We start from the raw sequence: 17,127 nt of genomic DNA, 5'->3' as shown, positions 1-17,127 counted from the left end.
TACATGGATTTAAAAGCGAGAATGAGAGTGGCAGTGGCATAAACTATTATTCACCATGTTTTGAGGCTAGCACCATTGGAATCAATTGTCTAGAAAGAAATACAAATGACCTTTCAGAACTGGAACACTACACTATAACTTTTGAACCACACAGTTCAGAATAACAGCATAGTTCAGAATGACCCAGAAGAAGTGTCTTTGAATAGAATTAGGTCTGAATTTTCTTGGCTCCTGTTGAAATTGAGTAGGTGAGTCAGATTTAGGGAGCAGAAACATTGTGAATCTAGAAAAACATTTCAGTAAACTAAACAATTGTCACCTGGGTGCTGGCATTCCGAATACAGGTCTAGCGTTCTATCCATGCTACTTCTTATTTAGAGAATTTATAAATAAATCATAGTACTAGCATCTCACATTCTGTCGATTTAGCAAGAAACAAATCCAGAACCAAACTGAAATCTCATGCCATCTGTTTTTTTCAATGTTTGCAATTATGGAAGGTTTTTGCTGCTAAATATCAGGTTAATTATAGATCAGGACAGCAAATCACTCACTGTTGGCTAATGAAACAACTTTCTGTTATTTATGAAAATACTAATAGGTGGTATTTTCAATGTTCTCCCTTCCAAGTATGTGCAATGGGTTTTGGAATTTAAGTAGCCAATGGTAGAGAAAATTTGTAGCCTGCACGCAGAATTTAAATGACATCAAACTTATGTGTTCTAAGAAACCTTACACAGTAAATTATTTTTTACACTTCTTTTTTTTGGTGAGGCTATTGGGGTTAAGTGACTTGCCCAGGGTCACACAGCTAGTAAGTGTCAAGTGTCTGAATCCGTATTTGAACACAGGTCCTCCTGAATGCAGGACCAGTGCTTTATCCACTGTGCCACCTAGCTGCCCCCATAAATTATTTTAAGTCCAATGGGCTAGTGACTCTAAGCAGGTTGTATCCTCATTTGCCTCAAGTGGTTAAGATCATTCACCTGTCTTGCACCAGTGTAAAATTAAGGAATTCTTCAAAGGATGCTCCCCGATTCTATTATGAAGGCCGTTAAAAAAGAAACAAACTAGGCTTTTGGCTACAGCTAAGAAATGCTCTGAGCCTCAATTAATGAGCTTACCAGAGGTTCCACACACAATTCTTTTTTTTTTTTTTTTTTTTGGTGAGGCAATTGGGGTTAAGTTGACTTGCCCAGGGTCACACAGCTAGTAAGTGTTAAGTGTCTGAGGCCGGATTTGAACTCAGGTCCTCCCGAATCCAGGGCCAGTGCTATCACCTAGCTGCCCCCATACACAATTCTCTTTAAGGTGAACATTAAAAGTGAAAATGCCTCCACCTCTAGTGGTCCTTGACTTTGTCACATTTCTCTCTTCTTTGCTCCCTTCACCCACACAGTGCCTAACACCCAGTAGGTGCTTAATAAATGCCAACCATAGTCATCTAAATACAACTCTTGGGAGGTTGAAAATTAATAGTAGGCAACTGGGCTGAAATATTTCATCTGTTTAGAGTAAAACTGATTGTATTGTTTATTGCTTTCATCCCGTACTCTCTCCCCATACCATTACTTCCTTTCTGAAGCAACTCAGCATACCTACCTTGAAGGAACAGTTCCTAACCAAAATATGAGTGAAAGTTCCATAAGTTGTCCTCTGAAAACATGTAAGCATGAGTAATTCTTTTTTTCATAAGAAATGAACGAAATATAAAAGTAAATGCTGTGTTTTCTGACCAAATTCCATAAACAAGAAGCCTTGAGAAGGCTATGAGGGCATTGGCATAACAGAAATCAATGAAAAGAGGTGGGAATGAAGCAGAATAGATAACACTGAGCTCATTTCTGAGTGACTTATGAGACCTTAGCTAATGACTCCACAACTACAGAGTAAAGGTATAAAACAAGAACCAAAGTAGCTGACAGGCAGCAAGAGAAGAAATGAAGGGCTTAGGTCTTGGTCCCTCAATAACTGATGATTAATAGGAGGCATCAGAAAGGGTGACAACTCAGAGGGCTCAGGTAGCAAGAAGGAAGTGACAATATTTCCAGTTTCTTCCCCTAATAAGTGGCTCATACACAATTTGGTCTATCTGCCACCATGACTCAGACCCACCTTGGGTTGTGGCTGACTGATGCTTTCCTTGCTTTGATGAGTTATTTTGGTGATGTGGACTCACTCTGCCTTAAGTTAAGAAATTGGAATTTCTTTTTCTAGCCTGTGAAATCATTTGCCAATTAGTATGATTAACTTATTAAAGAAAATTTGTTTTTGTGCTTAAATCAAGCCCTATAAAATTCAATTCATTTTAAAACCAATACTTTTCTTGAAGAGATCTTAAGGGAAATAAAATTGAGGTACATTTAATTACCTGCTTCAAAAACACAGGAGAGAAAAAAAAGACAAACATTTTCAGATCTTTTTTATTCAAAAGTTTTTCAAAAGAAATTAAACAGAAAAAGCTGACAATCTAATCAAATTTACAGTTCAAAAATGTCTTTTGGCGTTTAACAACAATTCCTAGGAAACAAAACTACAGAGTTATCTTGAACCGGACAAATAAGTTACCACTGGCAAGTTTGTGGCACTAGTAAAACAAAAATAAAAAATTAACTCTCTTGATCATATAGATATCTCTATGAAAATCTTTTTTTTCAATCTGTACAAAAGGTCTTTCTTCATAAATTAATTTTTTTTATAATTTAATGGCTGTCTACTATGTGATGTTTAACTGATTATTTCTTTATGTACAGAGGTTATGTTTCCCAAATCTTACCCAGACGAGTATGGCACTTAGTTCAGACAATCCTAGCAGCAGATCTTACCTTCCTCCAACAGAACTATCTAACATTTTCCTGCCTTAACTAATGCAAAAGTATCAAGTAGTGAGAGATCCAGGTTTGCAAAAATACCGGATACAGGGAAGGAAGGAAGTTGCTGCAGGAAGTCTGGACTTTTACAAAGCAGTAATATTCCAGGGAGCATAGAACCAATAATACCACAACTTAAAAAAAACAAAACAAAAAACAGAAAAACCCCAAAAGCCCCAAAAAACAAAACAAAAAACCCCAAAACACATTTCTCTTATGACTATGTAATTCACTAGAATCTATACTTCTCAGAGCAGCAATTACTTTTGAAACTATGAAATGTCACCGACATCTATAATCAAATACACGCATAAAATTTAAAAACTAAAAAATACTTGAAAGAAATAACTGCTTAGTCCTAGCTCCTGAGCTAGGAGGATTTGGTCTGTGGAAACAGGGAGGGCCAGCAACCTGTCCCAGTACAAAAGGAAATAAACTTTGAGGTAGATAACTGATCATACACAGCTGACCAGACAAGTACACAGTTTTGGAAGACAACTTAATGTATCATTGTATTTTTTAAAATGTATGTAATTGTAATAAAAAGAGCTTGAATAACAGTGAATTCTCTAATATGTAAAGTAGAAATAACTGTGTATTTATGAATCAGGAATTTCATAGTTTCAAAATTGGTTTTCTTTACACTGAACACTTGTAGTGATGATGTAAAGCGTGGCACTGCTTGGATCCAAGTCTTCCTTCATGCTTTTTGTGTCCATACATCAATTAAAATTATAAAACCTAAATGTAAATGTACAAAAAAGGCACATTCTCCTAACCGCAAACTGGTCCGGCAAAAATAAAGAGTACAGAAGATGTAATGCTGAGACAAATCAGAGTTATTGGTTACTGGCTCTTTGGTCTTTGGTAAAGTTACCTTTAAAAGTGCCAAGTCATTTTTTTTTAAATTTACCTAATATAGAGAGCTAGTATCCAATCATTTATGCTCTTACTCACATCTCAGCTCATGTTTGAAAATAAATCCTTAACGTTTAGCTTTTGCCATTTCGCTGCAATAGCAACATTTTCGGTTTGCTCGACCTCAGGCATCATCCTCATTCTAAAGCACTATCATTAGTAAGTAGAAAGAAAAGACAAAACATTCCGTGATTCCCCACCCGCCCCACCCCCTTTCCCTCTGCTACCTACACTAAAACTAGAACATCAAGTTAGGTTTTTTTTTTTCTTTTCTGAAAAAAAGGCAAAAAAGATTTACATTGCATCATACAGCAGATTTCCTAAATCAGTCAAACTACCAGAGGAAACTGTTGGCATATGGCCTTACAAACAATTTATCCTATTAAAATCTCCCTAGTCAGAAAATGTGTTTCACACAAAACATTTTTCCCCCCTTTTGCATTTCACTACCTTACACATTATGTGAAAAATCATTAAAAACACCTACTACACATTTAAAAAAAGCCAAATTTTCAGCAACTTTTATTGACTACCTTTTAAAAGCCCTATGCTGCTGTTTTACAAGGCATAATAGACCAGCTCATTTGGTCAAAGCATTCTACATCATTAGTTTGGACTAACTTTTACTGAAACAGCTACAGCATCGAAAGATTTAAGGCAAATTGGAATTGATAGAAAAAGATAAGACACTTCACACACTACGTTCAAAGAAAAACGGAGAGCTAAGAAAACGGACACTGTGACTGCAACACACAGCACTACAGCGACATTCACACTGCAAGCACAGAACATCAGTTTTGATGTTTAACTACTTTAAACTTCAGAGAACCCATTTCATACAATTAAAAAAAACCAAAAGAAATAAAACACAAAAAATGAACAAAACACAAAAATCTGGTCATGCACGTGAAGGAGTCTTCGTGGTCTTTGTGCATTCCCAGAAAATTGTTTTCTTTTTTTTTCTTTTTTTTTTTTTTTTTTGCGTCATAACACTTGATAAAAACTTTTTTTTTTTTTTACTAAAATAAACCTGTTCGGGGGAACAGCTACTAGATGAATTTAAGGATTTTTATGCACCTTATAGAACTTATAGCAAAAATAGTTTTAGTTGATTTCATTATAAATAACGTTTTCAAGAACCTGTGCAAAACTGTCAATAATTCCTAAAGCACAATTGATCAGAAAAATCCATGATTGTTTCAGCCTTCACACCCTTCTTCAGGTAAGGACACTCCTCTATACATCTGGAAGAGAAAAGTCAAAGAAAGAAAAAGGAGAATTGCTGTGTAGATTTGATAAAGTATAAAACCAAGTGTTTAACCTGCTTCTCATTTAAAAAAACAACAACAAAGTTTTGGGAAAAGTCATGCATTTCAGGCAGACAGAGGAAAACCAATTCCAGAGTTAAGGATATGATCATTAGATAATGTGTTGCCTCATTTCTCTTATTTAATATTCCAGGTTGCTTAAGGCCATTTTTTTCTTCTCTCACCAAACATGAAGCACTCGTGGGGGGCTTTAGAGATTAATGAAAATACAAAAGCCAGTGCAAATTGAAAGCTGAGGTGTCAGGTGCTCCACACAGCTTACATTTTATTATAACCTATTATGTCGAGAAATAAAATGCCAGATAGAATTATTTGCCCCAAATGTATTTTGTCAATTTTAGATATAAATGATCCTACAATCAGAAGCTATCTGGCTACATTCAGTCTGGGATACACAACCTTCGAGGCCTTCCCCAAGGCTGTTTATATTGACTTCTTGTCAGGATGTGCTTATTTGTAATGTAACATTTACAAAATCAGTATAGATTTGATGTACTGATCACTAGGGTGGTATATAATATGTGTGATGTTCCCTGTCAGTCAACTCCACATACCCATGTGATGTGTTAAGTGATTTCTTGTGTTGTATGTGAACTGTGAGTTGTACATGTTACATGAAATAGAAAATACTGATACAGTAGTAATGAATGTGATTTTGTCCCCCCAGAAATAAGAGAGAGGTTTAGCTGTATGAGAGCCTAAATAGTCTGATACACAGGTGCCCCATAGGCTCAAATTGAACTTATTCAATCATCCTCTCTCAATTCTGCATTTCAATAGAAATACTTAAAACAATTTGATATTTGGAATAAAAGTATCTTCCTACTCTGATGTTTCATAGTGTTAAGCAGGTGATCCTGTGGTTTTCAAGACTAGAGTATGGAACCTAGCAAGTTCTAATAATACTGAAAAGGTTTCAAGTTCAAGGCCCACAGTCAGTGTTCCAAGTTAATCACTCAATAAATGCTTATATATTAAGATTAGGCTATGGTCCATCACCAAATGGTTTATTGCTAGATGAGGTTTTTGTTTGTTTGTTTTTTTGTGACAGCAACCCATAAAATAAGACAAATAGAAAAAATGACCTTAAGTCTTTTGTAGCTCACAGTGACTAGTACAGATTGAAAGGGCAATGCAAAGAAGGTGCTAATAAAGACATAGTTATTTAATCATTAAAAATAATTTCCCTCATTGTACAGGGTTAGGGAATATACCTCTGATTTCACTGATATAGGGAATTAATCAGTGGTGAGGAAACTCCTAGTAATACAAGGTTGCCACCTCCTTTTCAATTGATAATCTTAGGGTGTTACTACCCAAAGCACTAAGAGGTTAAGTAATCTGCCCAGGTTCATATAATAAGAGGTAGGGCTTGAACCCAGCTCTTATTGACTCTGAGGTCATTTCTCTACTATATCATGCTTTTTAATTTCACCAGTGGTACTCTTAATTTATGATCTTTTCCTAATGACCAACAAGCAGAGGAACTAAACACAACCATAATGACACCATCAATAAAGGCAGAAAACAAAGAAGTTACAGCTAAATTGAAGGTTCATCAAAGGTGCTACAAGAATTGGTTTAATTGTAAATCCAAAGGTGACAAGAAATATCATTTCAAGGCATGCTTAGTTATCTCATCTTATAATTATTATTATGGATTGAATTAAACTAGTGATCATAAAAATAATTGCTGCCTATGTGTCAACATCAGTTGTAGAGAATGAAGAAAGAGAAAGATTCTTTAAAGAACTTGACAAGATCCTCTGAATTAAGGAGGTATACAATAATGATATCAGGTGACTGGAACATCTGACCATCTCAGATAACAATAAAGACCATGTTGAAATATATGGCACTAGAACAAGAAACAAAAGTTACCAGCCTCATGCTGGTTCATGATGTAATGCTTCCTTCACTAAGACAGATAGGAGGGATTTAATGTGGTGAATACTAATCATAACAACAAAATATAAAACTGATTTTGTCTCAATAGTCAGTGAACATTTAAGAGTAGTGAAGCCTTTTCAGCTTGTTAGAACCTGATAGATTAGGAAGTAAAAACCAATACCAAAATAAAAGGGTATACCAACAGATAATACTGTCAGAAAAGGGATTGATTCAGAGCACAGATTGATACATACATACATATATATATATATGTGTGTGTGTGTGTATATGCATATATACACATACACATGTATATAAACATATAGATGTATAATGGTAGAGAAATAAAATATATTGATATTTTATTGAGGTAAAATATAAAAATTATTTTGTGTATATATATATATGAATATATGTGTATATTTATATATCTATATATACATATTTATGGGGGGAAAGGAAGGGAGGGATGGAGGGGGATAGAGGGGGAGGAGAGAGAGAGAGAGAATGAACATCGCCTATCACCTATGTGGGAATGTTTTGCTTGACCATATCTATTTGTCACAAGAGGTTTGTTTTCCTTTCTTTTTCAATTTGGAGAAGAGAGATGAAGGGAGAGAAGGTAGATATTGGTTAGTTTAAAAAATTAAAAAATTAAAATCTAAACAAAATTATTTTAAAGAATAAAAAGAAGACAGTATGAATGCATTTTAAAAGAATCCTTAAATTCCTTCTTTGAATCAGTTTATTGACTCTTGGGGAAAGAAAACGAAAGGGATAAAATAAAGACATCAATGGTATGATCATTTCTTCGTGCAGTTTAACTGTTCCTAAACAGATCACTGAAGAGTCCTTATCTACCTCCATGAGGTAACACTCAATCTTCTTGTTGATAAGGGAGATGGGACAACATGGTTTAGAGGACAAATTCATGAGCAAAAGAGTATGGGACGTGATGATGGAAAACTATGAAGGGTTTTATCTCTGAAAGCAAAAACAGGGGAGAACAAAAAGAGCCCATAGAGAGATCTTGGTAAGAAATTTAGCTAAGCATGATGGTGATGATAATGATGATCAACATTTATTTAATGATCTGAGGCCTGCAAAGCACTTTACAAACATCTCATTTGAGTCTCACAACAATTCCTCAAGAAAGGTGCTATTATTCTTTCCATTTTACAGATGAGCAAATGAGGCAAAGAGCAGTTAAGCGACTTGCCCAGGGTCACATAGCTAATAATGTCTGAGGCAGGATACAAACTCCAAGTCTAGCACTCTCTCTACTGGGTCACTTAGCTGCCTCAATCATTCTGAAAACATGTACAGATGAAGGTAGAAGGATGAGAGGCTCCAAATAATTGATAATGAAAATATAACTACACACATTTGATTTACTTCTTGATACATACTAATGAGGAAGTTGCAATGGCACTAAAGAAATGAAGTTAGCAAAAATGAATGAATCTGACCAAATACATATGGAAGAAATCTGAGATAGAGGAAACAGTTTAAAAGCAGGGATTGTGTTTCCAAGATATTTCGAGAAGGGAACACTGCAAAAGAACGGAAAAGACCAGAGATGATCCTTTTGTGTATACACACACACACACACACACACACACACACACACACACAGAGAAACATACATGACCTAGAAAACATCAGGAATGACTACTTGTTTTCTTATTTCTGGAAAATAATAATGAGTAAACATCAATGATATGATTGACGAAAGAATGAGAAGGGAAAAACAGAGAGTCTTTTCTAGATAGTTTTCAATGGAGAAACACATCTTTTTATAGTTAGACAACTACTGGAGAGATAAAAAGAATATAAGATGCTATTGACCACTCTGTTAAAGAATAGCCTTGAGGGGCAGCTAGGTGGCGCAGTGGATAAAGCACCAGCCCAGGATTCAGGAGTACCTGAGTTCAAATCCAGCCTCAGACACTTAACATGTACTAGCTGTATGACCCTGGGCAAGTCACTTAACCCCAATTGCCTCACTTAAAAAAAAAATAGCCTTGAAGGCTTGTCTCAAACAAGGTGTTTCCCATGTATAAGCTAAAATTATACATTAAATTAAATTACATTTTATATATACATATAAATTAAAATTATATATAAGCTTAAAACTTATATAATACTTTGAAGTATTCATAAGTGTCAGAAGATACCTTGAGTAGAGTTCAAAGTAAAGACTTCCTTCTGATGTCAGGGTTCTCTCCAAAGGTTCCTAATTGCATCGTACAAAACACATCAAACTCCCTAACAATTAAGTCTTCTCAGTAAAATCCACAGCAATGGAAAAGAGATCAATCTACCCATGCAAACTAAAAAAACAAACTGGATATAAAACAAGTTTGCTCAGGCTAGCTCAATGAGTTCATTCATCTGTATATGTTAGGTACTGATGATGGACAATGAGCTGACCTCAGAACTGATTGGGCATGATCACATCTGGGAAAATGCAGTGCTTTCAATAAAGCCACTGAATCTCATCTGATATAATACCAGAATAGCTGTATGGTGGGAATCACCATATCAAATCAATCAAGCTGCAAGCAAACCACAAGGCAATGAAGAGATGCATGATAGGTGCAAGTAGACTGCAGTATTACCCATGATGACTTGCACATGAGAAATGGCAAGGGACATCATTAAGGAGACGTATGAGCACAAAAGGAGGCAAAGTGGTCATGTGAAAAGAATGAGAAAACAGATGAACAATCTGAGTACTCCACTGGTTTGCATGAAATAGTATAAGAATCAGAGAAAGGCTTCCAATATTGAGGTGGATTCCTTAAGGAGTATTTATGGAAGGATAGAGCTAGAAGGCTAGAAGTATGGAGGATGAGAAGGGAAATTGTCTGTAATCTTTGTCAGTGCAAGAAGAGACCAACACTGATAAAAATCGGAGATTCCATGAAGTAGCATGGAAGTCACATGATCCTGATTTTAAGTGTGTTGGAATCTATTTTGCAGACTGAGGATTTCCTACTTTGATTTAATGTGCATATATGCAAAGAAAAACAGATATCCTCCAAATATGTAATCTGTGCATGGAAATCTCAACATTAAAATCAGTTTGATGTGAAAACAGAAAACATACTTTTCCTTATGACATAAGGAAAATATATAGACATCTAGTATATGTCTATTAAATTCTTTCATTAGACAGGTCACACATATAACAAATGGGCTTTTTCTTATTAGAGAAACACATCAATCTGTTTATCTGTAAAAATCTGTGATGCCAAGACCTCTGAAATTTTGGTAACATTTAAAAATGTAAATTTTATTAGTCTAGGTAATAAATTTAAATCATGGCCAATTGTGAGAAAGATGGTATAAGGCACTTAAAAAAATCTCAGTCCTAGAGTGATAGCAGACTTTTCCACATACCTCACAGTTACTTATTTTGTTGATAGGTATATGGAGAATGATCACTGGACGTCTCTACGGCAACCTGTTGCTGACCACTTGCTTCCTATAACAAAGCAGACTGGATATGAGACATGTATTAGATGAAATCCCATCAACACTACTAGACCTGACTGTGTGAGTCCAAAAGTCAAAAGCACTAGCCTGATGATGTAACTTTCATGTGTCCCATTTACTGTTCTCACAGGCAGGCAAGAATTTCTCTAGGAAGAAACTAATAGATTTAATTTTTTAAAAAACTAAATCACACTAAGAGTCCTTCTCTGCCAGTCTTTATATTCCTTCTACACCTTAATACTTCTGACACCTTGGGGAAAAAAAAATTTAAGTGTTAGAGAGTGTGTCTTTTCTACTCATTAAGTCTGAGCTAGCCACAGGTTTAAGCCAATCAGAATAAAGGAAATGTGGTGCATTGCAGCATCAGTCAACTTTGGGGGTAAGTGCTTGTGTTATCTAACCATATTTGTCAGGGTGAATTTTGTGGCAATTAATAAGATTAATGTGGCAGAGGGTTCTAATGTTACCCCATGCCTACTTTCCCCAATGCCATGTATGTTGTAAAATTCATATGGGAATTTGTATTATTAATATCATCAGGATACTTAAGACAAAAAGGATATGAAAGAGAAGAAAGGCAGATTTGGGATTTAAGTTTAATTTGCAAGTCTGGATTAGATGGTATCTCTTTTGATGATTCTAACAGCCCAAGATTTTTGGGTTTCCATCTTGGTGAATTATGCTCTCTTATTTTTCTCCTAAACCAAGAATTAGCAGTTGTTATTTAGCTATAGAAGTACTGCCTTCTCTTTAGATGTGTAGTTTGCTTTTGATTCATCTTGTATTTTTTTTAGAGCTCAGTTTTCTCTGTTCTGTTATGTATCTTAAAAATTGCAACTTCTTTTCCCTTTGAGTCATGTTAGTCTAAGTCAATTAATGATGATTGTCTGCAGTATGGAAATATTTAATGGTGAAAAGCCAAACTCTAGATATGACAATGCGCCTTGGGTATTGCCTTTTAGAATAATAGATACAGGCTTAAATACATGTGGAAGGTGCTACAATCCCTGAAAACACTTCTGGGAAATTTAGATAGATGTTCTGCCTGGATGCCATTCCATCAATAATCAACGAGTCAGGGTATTATATTTCTTAGATGAAAATTCTACTCTAGCTACACATTTCTTCTAAATCAAATTCTCTTTCAGAGTCCTTAACTTGTGATCGATCTTCTTTTGATCATTACTAATTTACCCACTTCCAAAACTACCCATTACAACAATGGTCATTTAATGGGATTACCCACCTCAACGGGAACAGCTGCTGTCTGAACATGTGTATACTGGGGTATATAGGCTCCTTGCATAGCTGTTGTGGCAGGCATGTACTGAAAGGAAGAAAGAGTAAAGTTGGGGTATGAAATCTAGTGTGAAATTTGGAGCACCTGGGATATTCTGAGACTTGAAATCAAGCATTCGGTACCCTGTTTGGGATAAGCATTCCCAAGTCTCGCTCTTCCAAAAATTAAAAGGTAATGTAGAAAAGTGAAGTGTATGTTTCCTAGTTTTAGACTTTGTTAAAGAAAAACTACAATTCTATCCTTGGTAGTAATTTCTACACAGAAACCACTTTTGTGAAACTCATAGGTTTCATTTCCTCAGCAATTCAGTTCCACTAGTATTTAACGACAGAAATTACTTCTCCCACTTAGGACCTCCCTAATCCTCTAGGAGGTCCATAAGATAGTTCTAGGGCAAATACTAGTGCCTCAATTGATTAGGGACTTGGGAATTAAATGGCTTATCGGTTCTCTCATAGGTCTCTGAGCTCTGGTTCTGACTCTTGGTCTTCTCAGGCCACGTTTCCTTAAAAGCAAGAGGGATTTTTTTTTTAAATCAACATCAGTCCCTGCTGGGAGGGACAGAGGGGAATGTGTGTGGCCCTTGCTTCAAAAGAAGCTGTAGTCCTACTGTTTATTGGCTCTGAAGTTGGAAATGGAAAAATCCAGGGCCCTTTCCGTTTCCCTTTCCCTCCCATCCAGATCTGTGGTGGCTTAGTCACTATTCTTTGAAAACTTTCTTCATCTTAATTCTAGTTAAGAAGGACCTTTTTTTTTCATGTAATGTATCCTCCAATCTAACCTTCCCCTTGCCCTCTGGCCTAATGCCAAGCACATCAAGGTGAATGTCCATGAAACTATGCCTTTTCCTTTCTTTCTTCCCCCTCTTAGGAAACTTGTTTGGTGCCTGTCCAAGTCCTGGATCCTTGATGATTAAGAAAACCGACCAGGCCTCCCAGAGAATGGGGAAATGAGATGCCACTGAAAATTCTAATCCCTCAGATTCTCCTATTCCTCAAAAAGAAGAAACTAAATGGGTGAGAGGGAATTGCCCACCTTCTTTTCTGGGCATCATCGTTATTTTTTGAAAATGAGATTAGATAAGGAGCAAATGTGTATCCCCTTTACTTCCCTACTCAACAGGGTTGCAAAGGTCAAAGTATTCATTCACAGGCTCTATATTTTGGTCAAGGAAAAATATCCAGGATTGACTTCAATTCATTCAGTCAACAAATATTTATTGAGTGCCTATTATGTGCAAAGTGCTGTGGGAGATACAAAGATGGGCTAGGACAGGATCCCTGCTCTCAAGGAGCTTACAATCTAGTGGGGTGTGGGCAGGGGAATACAGGCTGCAGGGAGTTATTCTCTTTGTGGGCCCAGCCCTCATTAGCCTATACACAGCATTATATTAAGTTTCCACCTACTGTTCCAGTATTGCCTAGTGAAAGATGACTCATCTGTTGGGCCAGAGGGCTGATCATTGATGTAGGCTGTAGTGACATAGTATGGTCCATGGAGGGAGTTAACACAGCACCCTAGATGAGGAGAAAGACAGAAACAACAACAACAACAAAAAAGAGATCTGAATGACAGGTGAGTATTTGTAGATACCTTTTGCATTAGACAAAGGAGCCTCCTTAATTTACTGGAGGAGTAGACAAGACAACAATACAGGGATTTGGAGCAGCCTGAAAATTTTTGTTCTTGTTTTGTGAATTCAAGGCTGGCTTCATCGGTTTTCTCTGAAAGCATCAGATGAAGCTTTTTCAATAGCAATCACCTGTGTCTGTCTGTCTCTCTCTCTCTCTCTCTCACACACACACACACACACACACACACACACACACACACACACACACACACACACACACACAGAAAGCTACTCTTCTTAGGGTCAGGAGGCATCACCCTTTACTCCCTCTTATACTACTCAATCAAAGCACACGAGTCCTTATATACTAGATACTCAAGGGGAAAAAAGCTCTAAAGAGATATTCTCATCTTCTCAAAATGCTTAGAAATTATCAACCTTTGCTCTACATTTTGCACTTAACTAAAAAACAGCTTTCTTGTGTGTACAGATAAAACAGTATGGAACAAATCATGTTCACTGGCAGTACAAGACTTTGCCTGGAATTCAATCAAAAAATGACAGATTCCAAACTTCCCTCCCCCTCCTTTTCAGTGTTTTGTATTTGCTCAAGGGCCATCATACTGCATTAGCTATGTACATTTAAATGTGTACTTGACAGCAGAAGATTTTCTGGTAGTTAAGTTACCTTTAGGAGATCCCTGAGCATAAATAAGGTGGGAAATTATGGGTATATTTCCTCAGAAATGAACCTTTTCTCTAATCTCCCTAAGACCCGATCTGAACACATGAGATATGTACATATTCCCTCTGTCTCTAAAATGACTGAAGATTTGAAAAATATTAGCTGTAGCTATGAGCCAGAGAGTAATGTCAACTGAAACAAATACTTTAAGGACCATTTTCCCCTGGTGTTCCCCCCGCCCCTTCAAAAAAAAGAAAAGAAAAAAAGGTAGAAACATGTGACCAACTTAAATGGAAATGAATCTGAAACATAGGATATGCCGCGGGAATTTCCTGTTCTGGTTTCTCATTTAGCTGGATGATTGATAAAAGCTGCAGCTCTAGGAAATCCCAAACTCAAAAGTGGGCCCTTTGAAAAATTTTTTGTAGATGGCAAAGGCTCCGGGCACCTCTCAGGGAATCCTTCTCTGGGCACTATCTTTATAAAATTCTATGTGTCTCTTAGGTCGTATTTCTGCTCTTAATAATTTCAATGACTCTCTAGCTTCTGGCTGCCCTTTCAGTAGTTCAGTATTCTATACTCCACATAGCTAATAAATGATCTCTAAACTATATCCACCATCTATCACTCTCTCCAATTATGGTTTTCATTTACTTAAAAAAAAAAAAAGTTGTTAGTGTTTGCAACTTGCCATGTGGCTGATGTTTCCTAGGTTTATTTTGTTTTGGGTTTTTTTGGGTGTGTGAGGCAATTGGGGTTAAGTGACTTGCCCAGGGTCACACAGCTAGTTAAGTGTCTGAGGCCGGATTTGAACTCAGGTCCTCCTGACTCCGGGGCTGATGTTCTATCCACTGTGCCACCTAGCTGCCCCCTTAGGTTTATTTTGAATATTTAAAAATTGAATATTTTGAATATTTAAAAATAAGCATTCTGACAACCATATAAACATATATATATATATGTAACACAAAAAAGTATAAACTTATATGTATCACACTAAATTTTATTATTCAAATAAACTCAGTTGAGAAGAAAGAGTAGAATAGTGTGTTTTCCTCAAATGTGAAACCTCTTCTATTTTTATAAACCAGGAATTTTGACTCAATTCTTTTTAAAAAAATCAAATTGAGGCAAAACAGTGCATATTATAGAAGATCATTATTAAGTTTCATTTTATGTAAACATTTTCCAGATTTCAATATCGTCCATGTACAATAGTTTAGCTAACAATGTTACAGAAATAAAAAGAGAAACTTACAGGGTGCTGCAAAATATATGGTTGAGGCTGCATCCATGAAGGACTCTGCACCTACAAAAGAAAAAGGACATTTTGAAAACAACAACCGATTTTTGCTGGTACCTGACCCATGTGGTACTATTTAAAAAAAGAAAAAGAAAAAAAACCCCAATACCAAAGAAAAATATTGAAATAATACTATTAGTTATTTGCAGATCTATTCTGGATCCCTTGAATTGGGTTTTTTTTTTTTTTTAAATAAACTACTTCAATACTCTAAATACATTAATAAAAAAGTTATTTCTTGCACTGGTTTTGTTCACGATATCCTTCCTGACCTCACAGCTACAATACTGAACTTACTTAAGCAAGTAGGCTCAAGCTTTCAGGGCAGTGTATACAATCTAAAGTATGGCACATGATGGGAAAAACTAGGCCCTAAAATTCTACCATCATAAGGGATTCCACCCCTGGCTTCCCACCCCAGCCAAGATATGTATTCAACATTATCTAAGAGCATTTGGAGATTCTGATGTGTGTAATGCAAAAACATTTCTTCCCCAAAATACATAACAGTTATTGGATATCGGCTTTAATTAAGCCACAGAAGAAAATCATAAAACTTCAGGTTCTTGCTTGCTGTTTATCTGCATTTATTCATTTTTTTATCATAAAAAAACCAAAACCTGTTGCATACCTATATGCAAGACACTGATTCCTAAATCATCTGGTAATTTATAAATATGTATGCATATATGAATGTATATACACACATATCTAGAAATATATCTATATAAGATCTATTTGTTATATTCATTTTGAACTGCTTACCAAAATGAACTTTTTTTTTTTTTGGTGAGGTAATTGGGGTTGTGACTTGCCCAGGGTCACATAGGTAGTAAGTGTTAAATGTCTGAGGCTGGATTTGAACTCAGGTCCTCCTGACTCCAGGGCTGGTGCTCTATCCACTGTGCCACCTAACTGCCCCTCAAAATGAACTTTAAAAAATTGATCGCTGTAAGTGCACATTCCCACCCCCAAGTTTGATGAAGCAAATACTTAAATATTTGACAACCTACACATTACATCTCAACATAAACTAGTCATGCAAGTATGTTTGCTTTGATAAAAACAACCAATATCAAGTTCCCTTACCAAGGGAGGAATGCTTCTGAAATCACCCCTAATTAGCAATGACTTCTAGTCACTCCAGAAACTAAAAATCTGTGCTTAAGAAAGAAATTAAGTTCTGATATATAGCTCTTCAGACTTTGATGGCCAAGCCTCTGGATTGTGCAAGCATCAGAAGTTACTAGATTCAGTCTCTAAAGCAGGCAAGACAAGTGAATCATAGAATTCATAGAATTCGAGCTAAAAGGGCCCTCTTAGGTGGCTAAGTCCAAACCCTCATTTACAGAGAATCAGTGATTTGCTCAGGGTCACACAGCAAGTGCCTAAGGTCGTATTTGAATCTACTTCTTGACTGAAGTCCGGTGCCTTATCTATTGTTCCACACTGCTTCTATCCATCATGCAAAACCCAAACCAGGCAATCCCTCTTCATTCCAAAGACTTTCTTGATTATATACATGCTCAAGTTGCTTCTAAGCTTCCTTCTTAAGAATAAAGCCCTTCTATAGCCACTCCACTCTCATTACCTAAAATTAGAAGGTCTGTGAATGGCTGTGGGCAAAGTGTTTTGAGATTAACTTTGTAATGAGGCCCTAAGATTCATTTGCTCTGTCTTCTTTCCCCAGCTAAGGCTGATTAAAGTTAAGTGCTTCTGGCTTATTAACATTAAGTTATCTGGAATGGAGCCTTTCCCC

General features: G+C 36.2%; 1 protein-coding gene across 2 annotated transcripts in view; it reads right to left on the bottom strand.

Annotated features, from left to right (window-relative positions):
* Positions 1-4,722: 4,722 nt before the first annotated feature.
* RBMS1 (RNA binding motif single stranded interacting protein 1) overlaps positions 4,723-17,127 on the bottom strand; it is a 276,072-nt gene continuing 263,667 nt past the window's right edge. For both annotated transcript variants that reach the window (XM_043994399.1, XM_043994400.1), the window contains exons 10-14: positions 15,324-15,374; positions 13,214-13,324; positions 11,754-11,834; positions 10,412-10,496; positions 4,723-5,032 (exon numbers count right to left, since the gene is read on the bottom strand). In XM_043994399.1, the coding sequence (XP_043850334.1) occupies positions 10,419-10,496; positions 11,754-11,834; positions 13,214-13,324; positions 15,324-15,374 (321 nt within the window). In that variant the 3' untranslated portion in view covers positions 4,723-5,032; positions 10,412-10,418. The remainder of the gene's footprint in view (positions 5,033-10,411; positions 10,497-11,753; positions 11,835-13,213; positions 13,325-15,323; positions 15,375-17,127) is intronic.

This window comes from Dromiciops gliroides, chromosome 3, assembly GCF_019393635.1.
Source record: "Dromiciops gliroides isolate mDroGli1 chromosome 3, mDroGli1.pri, whole genome shotgun sequence".
NCBI classification, from domain to species: Eukaryota; Metazoa; Chordata; class Mammalia; order Microbiotheria; family Microbiotheriidae; genus Dromiciops; species Dromiciops gliroides.
This window is presented reverse-complemented; position numbering and strand designations above follow the sequence as displayed.